The sequence below is a fragment of the Botrytis fragariae genome (genome assembly GCF_013461495.1).
Source record: "Botrytis fragariae strain BVB16 chromosome Unknown tig00000075, whole genome shotgun sequence".
NCBI lineage: Eukaryota > Fungi > Ascomycota > Leotiomycetes > Helotiales > Sclerotiniaceae > Botrytis > Botrytis fragariae.
In genome coordinates, this window is record NW_023500995.1 from 142,199 (window position 1) to 154,129 (window position 11,931).

At 42.7% G+C, this 11,931-nt stretch overlaps 1 protein-coding gene across 1 annotated transcript; it reads left to right on the forward strand.

Annotated features, from left to right (window-relative positions):
- Window positions 1-8,132: 8,132 nt before the first annotated feature.
- Bfra_005541 (putative transcriptional regulator medusa protein) lies at window positions 8,133-10,580 on the forward strand (the record flags this gene model as incomplete). Its single annotated transcript, XM_037335923.1, has 3 exons — window positions 8,133-8,322; window positions 8,398-9,920; window positions 9,984-10,580. 3 exons carry the CDS (start codon window positions 8,133-8,135, stop codon window positions 10,578-10,580), a joined length of 2,310 nt encoding a protein of 769 aa, XP_037191133.1.
- Window positions 10,581-11,931: the final 1,351 nt, after the last annotated feature.

The following is an 11,931-nucleotide window of genomic DNA, read 5'->3' on the forward strand; positions in this document are numbered from 1 at the left end:
CCCGTGAAGACGGTTATGCTTCGTGGATCGATCATCTATGCACATGCCAAGTGGACAGGAAAGAAAAGGGTGATCACATACCGTGTACCCATACCGCCTCTCGAAATTATCTCTCGTATACCGCCCTTTTCCCGTTGTGATTTCGTCCGGAGCGGCCTGAAAGAATTGCTGATATCTCGATATTGCTTTAAATCCACGTGGCGAGCGCGGGAACACATCCATATTCTATCGTCATCAAATTTCCATTTCCGTCCTCGCCACGTGGAGTCTTTGTACAGGACAGGGTAAGCGTTCTTTCTTTTGCTTCTTTCCTCTCGCAAACAGTTTAGCCTTTGATCGTTTTCAATGCAAGGTCGTTCGTTAGTCCAGCTTGCTGTTTTAGATGTTATGCAGCACAATGGTAGTCTAGGCCAACACTTTGCCAACAGGCGCGTACATGAAATTGTGATCAACCCGACGACCAGGAACCGAAATTCAGCTTCATGCAGCAAGCCAAGGGTAAAAAGATCAAATAAGGATCCAGAACCGTGGTTGGTAAGATGTTGCTGTGATACAAGGATGTAAGGCCCTGTTACCTGTCCATGCATGGAAGAAAACACACAAATAGAACCAAAGATGGAAAGTAAGCCTTCTGAGTTTTATATTCTTTGCTGGTAAGTATCAATACAGTCATATTAAAAAGAGGCATTATTGCAACAACTAGATCATGCAACGAGAAGATTAAAAAAATAGCAGCTGATGGAAATGATGCTGATGGATATCAACGAGATCAGCTGAAAATGAGAATCGATATATGGCAATTCTTGGCAAATTTACCAGAAATATTTTGAGGCCCGGATGGTGCCGACCGACTTTTCTCAAAAATGAAAAGTCTTGTGCAAGGCAGTAGGTCATGCAGGTAGCCATATGGGAAATTGCACGGAGTTTCCCTTGGTGGCGTAGTAATCGAAGTATCTTAAGAAGGCGCGCTTAGTTGAACGAGCTACGCATTACATAGAAAATAAAGATAGAGTAGAAAGAGGAGCTTAAAATAATTGAGAACTGTCAGCCAAAAGTTGGGTGGCGCAATAAAGACTGATATTTGGTCTGACTGAAGGTTATGTGAGCCTTATTAAGTTTGGTATCGTGGCTCCATCTGATTCATTGGACCACTCGTCAACGTTGTTGTGTGTGGTGTGGTGTTGGTCCAGTGATTCGGTGCCGCAAGCGACGAGTATAGCCCTGGCCTGCTCCCTGGCATATAATGGAATACAAGCGTAGGTAGTACAGGAAAACCTAGTAGATGATCGTAACTTTATTTCACATCACACCCGAAAGGCCAATCTAGCTTTCGAGGCAAGTCGGTAATGAGGTATGAGTATGGGACCTTGCATGAGGTAGGACGAAGTACAACAATGGGATGGGTTCGACAATATCGTGTACTACAACGATGGAGTCACGGATTCTCATGCCCAGTGATTATGAAATGATTGATATTGATTATGAGATGAAGCAAGGAAACACTCGAAATATTGTTATTTTAATGATTCTGCTTGGGGGCCTCTTTAGCAACTCAAACTATTGAAGCCACACCTCAAGGAAGAGTGAAATGTTATCTATGTTAGTCCCTAGTTTTGGGATTATAATTAACTCGCGAGCTGTCATATGAAGTAAAGCTTATTATTCCTTGGTACCTGGAAACCCGTCGTTTTTTTGTTGGAAAAATATGATAGATACTGAAGTGATTGACAAATGTTTGAAGACTTCTCAAGTTAATGCATGAAGATGGCGAGCAAGGGAATGAGATAGGAAGTAAAAGAAAAATAAGTCAAGTAAGTACCTTGATAGTGGCTGCATCTTGATGTTCTTATGTGAAAAGCCCTATATTGTTGCCACTTTAGAGATAGGCTTAATAGATAGAGTACAAAGTAGATTATCCATTTCAAAATTTGAGAGGAGTGAGGGAATATTCTTTAGCAAGATGATACCTCCCCTGAAACGGAATATATGAAACTGGGCAGATTGACTTTACATCCCAAATGACAACATTTCTACTTAGATTGTTGATCGCTTCATATGTACAGTACGACCAAGAGTTCGAACAGGAGGTAAGATTGGGTTCTTTTTTTATTTTATGTAAAAGCAGCCTTTCATCTCTCTTCTACTTCATACCTGAGTATTTTTCGTGACTAATCACGTACTCGTACTCTTTTGCCCTTGTAATGCTGATATCTATAAGCAGCTGTCCAATCCCATCTATTCAACCACACCAGAGGAGTCAATCATTTCCAAACAAGCACAGCCACGACTGATATCAAGGGTGTTCATCCAATCGTACAATTCAGTTATCTAAACGACCAAAGGGAGCATCATCCACATCTCCTGAATTTACTACTTGACTAGGATTAGTTCGGGGTTACTTTGGGAGAATTTCCGCATGATCTGGTCAGTTATCTCATTATTATGTCAGAAAATGTATCGATATTATATTTTCATAAATTTCACCACAAAGATCGAGCTATTTGTTGTGATGGTCCTCCTTCTATAAATAGTTCACATGATTGAATAGCAGACGAAATAACTCGGGTTAGGTATACGGATGATGAGGTACGAGGATTGAAGAGGCGGTCGCAAGTATTTTGACCATTGTAGTGCGCATTCCTCTTTGCTTCCTTTGGATAGGAAAAGAAGTAAATCTACATGAGTGTAACGAGGAAGAGAAAGCACTGCAGTGCCAGGAGGACTAAAATACGGGGTAGTGTAATTATTCCTCCCTTTCTTTGATTTCACAGCAGCGGTGAATACGATTTTAATCTGTGCTCCGACGGTCACGACGGGAGGCTTGCGGTTTTCTCGTAAGGTTGCGAAAAGCTTTCCATGGTTGAGCAACAGTCGATATGAATTCCCCAGTATCTATCCCAGCTCTCTAACTAAACAAGGAAAGAGTCAGAATATCAATCTGGCTACACCGGGCACAAAAAGGGAAAAGAGGTACGTATTGTTCGTTGAAATGAGAATTCGGATTTCCTTTCCGAATAGGCCTGTCGTTTGTGGCGTCCAGTGCCTAGTGACTCTACTCTTCTAGCCCTGTTTAACATGCACAATATGCACACCTACCTAGGCATAGCACTCGCTCAGGTCATCTACATTATGACACTCCCGAACATCCAAGTGTCGATCTTCTGTCTGCAGCAACTTCACACTGCTGCCGTGATTCGTCAACTAAAACCCCAACGCCTATTCATCATTAAGGGCATCTTCAACTACACTGATGATGGAAAATGTATTCATCAAAAAATCTCAATTAGAACCATCTAAACTTGGTCGGGAAAATCCACGTCGTGATTAAATAGTTCAGCAGTAATATTGCCTCTTAAAACACCATTTCTCGCTCCAAGCATTTCAGCATGAGAAGTGACAGCCATCAATTCCTGAAAGAGTCGAGCCTCCCACGCCCATCCCGCTGGCCTTACCAGCTCTGGACCGAACCCGACGAAAGCGATGAAAACGAACAAAGAAGAGCAGGAATTTTTTCTCCGACGAAGTGGTCATTTGTGCTTGTGTTGCCAGGAGAATATGTCGAAAAACTCGAGCTGCTGTACAATATTGCGCAAAAACTTTCTCGGTATTAGCGTCTATCCCGAGGGGACTGTCCATACCTATACTACGACCGATAGTAAGCAGACCCAGCACTACGGGAGAGAGTAGTAAATGAAGTTCAAATTGACGATTCCGATGAGCTCACCAGAAACTAAAATCGGATCCAGATGATGAGATCGTCGGACTTAGATAGTAATCGATAGACCCGAGATGCTATATCGAAAAATGGGAATTGATAGCCAGGGATGAGTTATTAACAAGGTAGCAAAGTAGTCTCTCAGATAAATGAATGATCTTCTCAAGTGCCGAGCAAAGGAAGGGAATAAGTTTCACAATTGACCAAGCATGAATATTAATGAAGGGTGCTTTTATACAGTATGTACAAAGTCTAGTGTCGCTCATTTATGCAAGCATTGTACGCAAGATGCAAGTTGCCAAAGGGCAGATGATAATTTCTTCGGAATATTTCATTTGGGCATGAATGAACGGTACGTACCGCACTTTTGGTATTCTTTGTACGAAGAACATTTATTGTACAGTTCTGAATAGTGTAAGTGGAACTACGTGGGCTTTCGAGTCCAAGTACCTACCTACGCTAGGTACTCACACTTCTTTAATTTCCCACGAGTTTCGATGCGGAATATGGTGAATGTGTATAGGATAGGAAATGCAGTAGAAAGATTGAATATAATTAAATGGAAATGATGTATATACGTGTAGTCGCAATAACGAAGAGTAACGCTATTGATTTCTACTGTACTTGTTTGTGTTATGCTGAGAACAAGATTAAACACCATTTGCTCAACCGAGAATGCCCCTTCATCGACCCAAACAAAAAGTAATAATTCCTGAGCCCTAATTGGAAACGAAGTAAAGTATGAAACGACTGCCCCTCAATCATCATCAATCCATTCGATTTTCGTTCTACTATCTTTCTACTATAAAATTCCCATGCATCTCATTCGATCATTCTACGAAAGCGGAGGAGCAGGATATTATTTCAAGGTTCTGGGGGATTCCGGACAGTGGATTCTCTTGTACCCGTGGCTTCTAAATAGCTTCTAAACAAGGGAAGCTCAGGGAAGAAAAGAGAGTTTACAGGGTAGAGCTCTAGGGAGTTAGAAGGGATCCCTCAACTTGTCATTGGCTTTCAAAAGGCTTATAGAGACAGAAAAGCCTCTAATTTGTCACTATTTTTATATTAGTCGTGGCCCTATTTGATCCACTAAATAGCTTCGCCGCAATTGAGTCGATGGGCCTAGCAGGGGCAGCAACGACCTAGGCACGTTGTACGACAATAACATCTCATCTCGCGGCCATCCATCTCACCCGTGGATCTATTCCATGTAGAGTTGATTACCGAAATACTTCTATCAAGTAGCCAAGCTTGGAAGTGTCAAGTAGCAAATGATGAACAGGGTAGAAGTTCCTTTTCGAAATTTCGATTACCCTTGTAATAGAACGATCACCCCCATATAATTCCCTGTAAGCTCAAGGAAAATAAAAAGATCTTTCGACAAGGACTTGTAAGAAAGAGGAAACTCATCCGAAAAGCGGAAATTCTCCTATACCCAAAGCATAATCCTCTTCCGAGCAAGGGTCCTCGTTAGAATTCTATTCGAACTTGTAACCCTGAGCTTGAGTGGGCTTGCTTTCCTTGTAGGCTTGTCTTCATTCCACTACCTCCCTAGGGAAAAATGTCACCGCCTCTTAGAGTAAAGTTCCGTCATTTACATTCCCATCATGAATTTTTGGTACACCATTGTTTTTCCTGTGAATTGTGTACCAGTCTTGTTTTTTCCCTCAAAAATAAATAATAAATAATATTAATTATCAATTTTTTTTAATTCATACCACCACGATCCCAAGAACGAAAAAAAGAAAAGAAAGAGAAAAAAGCAAGCAAATTTCTGTCCAATCTAATCCGAAGCTGGATGTCGAAAGCCCCTCCACATTCTGAACAAATCGGCATACAGTACAATTCACATTTCGATCTCATCATCAATTCAAGCCGCAGTCGCCGACCTACAGTATCGATATCTACTTTCATCGAATGAAGCACACGATCAAACCCGATTAGATTTGACCTTAGCTCTCATATTCCTCAAACCTAAGGAAATCATCATTTTCCTACGTCCAAAATCCACTCCACGTCTTTACTCCTCCTAGAAAGAAACCCGGTCGTATGCAAGAAAACGTATTCGTTATCCCCTCCATCAGGGAATGCATGTCATAGATTTAGTACTCATCCTACATCTCAGTTCAAACAACAACACTCTTCTCCCTTACCCAAGCCATATTCGAAGTCAGCATCGGATTCGAGAAAAGCTCTCAGCCAAACTCTAATGTTCCTACTCTGATCCTATACTGTGCACCTCGGTCTTCACACATATGCACAAATCTCGACGTTTTTGGTTTCTTTTTTTCTAAAACAAGAAAAAGCTTTGCATACTTCGCATCTTTCATATCTCGCCCATCAGATTCAACCTTCGATAAAAATACTAATTGGTGATCACTACCACTTCACTTCCGACACGCTCTTTACTATACCATACCATTTACATATATTCCTTTCTGCGTTAAGAATATATCTTTTTTACAGCCTTTAAAATTCAAATCAGCCCTTTTCTCCCCACTACGTCTTAACCTACAGTTTCAAGAATTTAGCAAGCACCCAAAACTGCGCAGCATTGCACCAAAATATCGACCGCATCTTCTCAACCTTTACAAAGTTATCTTGCCCGGACTCGGAGTCAACGAAGCACCAGTGCCTCATTCCCAATCCTCTGAAGGCAGCAGCCACACTCAACTACCAATATCAAGAACGTGTCTAGCCTGCATCCGAATCCTGCCGTTCGAAGCCTTCATTTTAATCCCAAACAACACGTCAACCGTTTTTTTGAATTATACAATACACAATCGGATAAAATTTAGAGCCGGAAAATAGTATATCAAAGGTTCGAAACTATACCGAGGATCCGATCAACGGACTTGATCGCGTTCTCTTCCGTGGAGAGTAAACAAACCAGTTAGAAAGCCTTGGATTCGGCCCAGCCTTTTCCAGGCGTTTGAAGCATTTCCCTGAATCGTTGAAATTGGTGTGACCACATTCAGCAGATCAGCCATCCATCAGCCGCCTTTGCACCATACACGAGATCTGAGCAATCAAGAAAAAGGCCACACGCACGCTTTACCTTTTTAGCTGACTACTGCCATTCTTCTTTGCCCAGTACAAGTTACTTAAGTTACTCATAAAACCTGCAAGTGCCTTCTAGACCCACCATTTGTATGTATTTCACGCTTTACCCTTTTTATTTATTCTTATTTTCACACCATCCTCATCCTTGCATCTGGGAAGTCATATGTGCTATTCTATATACGGGACTAGGATGGTGAATTCATAACCTCCACCTCAATCACCACGCAACCTTACCACTAGACTATCGTTATACCCTTGGTATACACTCGTTGATGTGCACATGCTACTTACTACCTACTCACTACTACACCACCTTCTTAACAACTTGTCACCAGCACATTCATCATGACGGCTTGCTTCTGATATACGAAGACTGACATTTGCCTCGCAACGAACAGGTTCTGTTAAAAGGTTCGACCATTCGGGTGGCTGCATATCTTCTGGCAATCCGTAAATCCTATCGAACATCCAAGAAACTTCAAATTCTTTGTCCTGTACGTGCCTGCACCCTACCCTCACTATGAATGCGACTAAGCTATGAACGCCCTCGTCAAGCCGTCTTGAGAATACTGTTGTTCTCCTCATCATTTGTAAAGTTACTCAGGCTGATTGACCCACAGAGTTTCCTTTAGAATCGTTATCGACACTTACTATTTTAGTTTCATGCTCCCGAGACTTTGTTCAGACGATTTACGCCTCTGCCCTAGTTATATCTAGAGTGCGGGAACTTAAGATCGCTAGTCAAGATCTTGGAAAACAAGCGTTGTTGAAAAAGCATTCAGCTCTGAAACTATTTCTTCGACTAGCCTGTTCTACTCAAGTTCTATTACTTAAACTCGGCATCTCATCATTAATCGTTTTAAGTCGTTGTCGATCGAACTTTAATTCTTCCCAATAACGGAAACAGAAAAGGAGCCACTCTACCTAAGAGATCTAGGGTACCAAGATCTATCTAACAGACTACCACTATCCACCCAATACTTTGTCACCTAAGTCTATCTTTCAAGATACTCCACTTCCATCGAGAGTTCTCTGACCGATTATAATCCATTTCCTCGAATCTTCATATAGATACGCAGCGTAACAACACTCAAGTTCTCGCTCGACTTCACAACTTCATCACTTTAAGTTTTCTACAATTTCTATGGACCAAGCCTTCTACAATATTCTCGATAATCAACAGTAGAACTTCTCAATTCGTGAAAGCTTCTACTCAGTGTTCTTGTGGTGTCGATAGCATCTTTTAGCCTTATTCCCCTCCCACCGCCAAACTGGCCTACTCAACTTACACCTTGTTCGACGTACGTGTATTCCATAACTTTACACTGTCAAAGATATTCTTCCTGCTAATACAATGCTTTCCATACAGTCCGAACACCTATCTTCTGGTAGACCGATAATAATTGACGAAACTTATCCATCACCAGAGACTACAGCCTTACACGAAGGAGGGTACGAGGGAGCCCTTGTGCCCCGGGCGGATTCCCCGACAGATATCCTGTCAATGTCTGCCTACGGGAAGCCGCAACCACCTCAGCTTCATGGTTAGTACAGCGAAGAACAGCTTCATACCTTGAAAAATAGTTATGCGAACGATGAAATCACTAACATTGAAGTAGGCTACGAAACTGCTCGATCATATCCAGAGAATGCATTTCCATACCAAACCCCTTCTTATGTAACGCAATCTTCAATTCCAACATCTACTCCGGCACCAGTTTACCATAATGCCGGGCAGATGACTCCACTAGGTTATGGATCGGGTAGCACACGTACTACTTACGATGAGCAATCGGGACCTTACTTGAATGTTGGGTCTACGCCGATACCCGAAGTTACATCGTTCTCGCCCCAGCGGGGAAGTCAGGGTACTCCAGTGAGCGTCTACATAACGACTTTGTACGAGCTGTTAACCTCGAACTCGCCGACCTTTTATCTGGTGTTTGGACAACAAAAATGCCAGGCCTCAGTCAGAAAAATGAATCAGTCAGGAGGGGTCTGCAGTTATATTGTGGCCTGTGAAGTTCCTCAATTCGCATCTACAAATTGGTCCTCTTCTAGAGTACCAGTTTCAATGTTCATGGAAGGTGACGGAGATGTTATTTCCAAGGTTGATGTCGGGGATTTCACTTTCGAAAGTGATGTACACTCACTTGAGGGAACTAGGAAGCGGAAAATTTCGACTGAATCCGCGGAATTGATGAGGAGCCCACCCAAACGAAACTCCCAACAGCTAAAGCCAAAGGAGGAATTTCCTTATGCATTCTCTTCAAGCGATGGCTCGCCATCCTCATACTCACCATACCTTCAAGCAAGTTCTGCCTACAGTAACATGATGCCTCAGTATAATAGATCCGGGGCCTACTCAACCCAGTCAGCGCCCAGGAATATGGGTTATGGATATGGAAGTTCTTCAACAGCGTCACCACCCACCCTAAAAGCTCATTCTCCGCACGTATCTTCTTGGAATTCTGGCTACGCAACGATTGGTTCAAGTATGGCGCGAAGCCCTGGATTGCCATCCAACTCAATGCAGCGATCAAATATGTCATCCTTGCCATCTCCTGGCAACCCAGCCTTGATAAGAACTTCGACCTTGCAATCTTCAAGTCCGGGTGCCACACCTCATGCAGGCCACACATACAACCCTTATCCAATGTACGCAAATAAGGCGAAATTGGAGATTAGTGGAGATTTGGGTGATATGATGGTAAATAATTGGAGTGCAGAAGAATGGGAATCAAAGAGGCGACTTGTTCAATTCAAACGATCACAATCTGGTTGCACGATTACGACAACTTTCAACGCTATCTCAGCCGATGAACGACCGCCTCAATCCGTTGTAATCAGCTGCATATACTGGGAAGAAAAGAATGATTGTTATGTCACAAGCGTGGATACCATTACTCTACTGGAATCACTAGTCGCGGCCAAGTTTACAGTGGAGGAAAAGAACAGGATACGGAGAAATCTGGAAGGTTTCCGACCTGCAACTGTATCCAAAGGAAAGCCTGACAGCGAGGAATTTTTCAAAGTCATCATGGCGTTCCCTAACCCTAAGCCTCGTAACATTGAAAAGGATGTCAAGGTCTTTCACTGGAAGGATTTAGGTCCCGCTTTGAAGAAAATTATCAGCAAATATGTAAGCACGCATCACGATATAATTAATTCTTGGTCCGAACTGAATACTAACAATGAATTGTAGTCCGCCAGTCCTGCTTCAACTCTTCCACCCACACATGTTCCTGCCCTTCTGACACCTGTTAGCTCCACTGGTTACGCTACGGAAGCTTCGACTGCAGGCTTACCGTACACAAGTGATCATCATGGAGGAATCTCACCCCGATCAATATCAGGATCAACCACTTCTACATCTTACAATTCCAACATTCCCGCACAAAGAGCAATTTCACCGCAAAGTCAAAAATCAATAGGTTATCAGGGTGGTCCCCCTGATCTAAGAATTGCAGTACCACATGGTGCACAAGAATCGAGTCATTGGCCACAAGGAACTGCACATCACATGCCTACACCACAACAACAATATCAAGCACAACTTGGAAATGCGGCAGCCGTAGCAGCAAGCGCTAGAAGCTCATGGGACTTATCGAATTATCTTGAAAATAGTTCCGCGACTGCCGCCGGCACTTCGGGTACAGGGGTTGATTATCAAGGTCAAGGTCAACAACATCAGACGCCGAGAAACGTTGTAGATGCTTCAATGGCTGGTGGGGGTAATGGAAATCGCGCTTTATCTTCGCTTCAACATCAACAGCAGAGTCAGCAGATACCGCGTACTTGAATCGTGAATCGATTACGCGGTCCTATTGGATGGGAGATGTAAGCTGATGAAGTCAAATTATGGGCTCATTGCATCACATCTGATAGGGAACCTGGGATTCCGTGGGTGTGTATGAGAGCGTTGAGTGGGTGTCTTGTGCTGTGGTGCTTTTTATTCTTTCTCTACCGTTTCTCGAGCGATGGAATCCATTGGTCATGGGGTGTTGTTTCTCTTTTAACATGGGGCATGAAAGTGGGTTAGCGCAAGATGATGGATGCTCATTCGGCAGAAGTTATCTCGTATTACCCTCACATGCACATTCATGCATCAACATACCTTGCACAAATCCATGCACTACCACCCTGACAACCCTTGCTGCACATCAATTTATCTCTAATCGACAAATCGACCTATCAACATATTCATTACCTTCGAAACGACTATTATCTACATTCAAGGTATACAAAAATACATCTTGGTTGTTTTGTCGTTATACTTGCTTCTCTAAGCGACCTGCGTCTCACGAAACACTTTTGTTCATTCGTTACTTTCGATGATACTTGCTTTCGATGGATCCAAGCATGCTACCATGGCTTGCTACGACTTTAATATCCACTATTACCTACAGCTTCCACAATTCTACTACCTTGTTATACCGATATACAGCTGGATCCTTTGATGGCTACATTCATCCTCCACACCCTCTTCAAATCCATTCATCCCACTCTACGCAATCATCTTCGTTCTATAACACAGCCACCATACCACCATGTTACCGCCACCCGCTTATTTTCTTGTTTCTTACTGTTTACATGCATGACTATCTATCTTCAGATTCCTTATCTATCTTACTCGTGTATCACCTGATGCACTACGACACTACCACACCCGGATTCGAATATTCTCTCAATACTTAATTTAGACTTCATTGCGTATGGTTTTTCTGGACGGGAGGGGGCGAAACGGATGGCTCTGGCTGGACTTATTAAAAATCATTGGTGGTGTGGCGTTTATCAATCCAGTTGCTATCTACTGCATCTTATCCTACTAGCATATACCAATATTCCCTTTGGCCACTTACCTTGCGTTTTTTCCCTATTTTCTTGCTTTGGACTTGTTATTCGTATCAGTGCTACATATGCTTTATTCGATGGCTTTTCTGGCATTCCGAAAAGATCTTGTTTCATATCATCATATGGCATCATCACCGGCACGCATATCAAATGAACAAGACCTACCTACCTATCTTGGAAATCATCCCTAGCTATGGAACCTACCCTTGCTTGCTTGGCATATCTTTGCACGATTTGGAGAAGTATGCACCGCTTGCATTGCATTGTGCATATTGCTTGCATGCGAATAACTCCCGAGC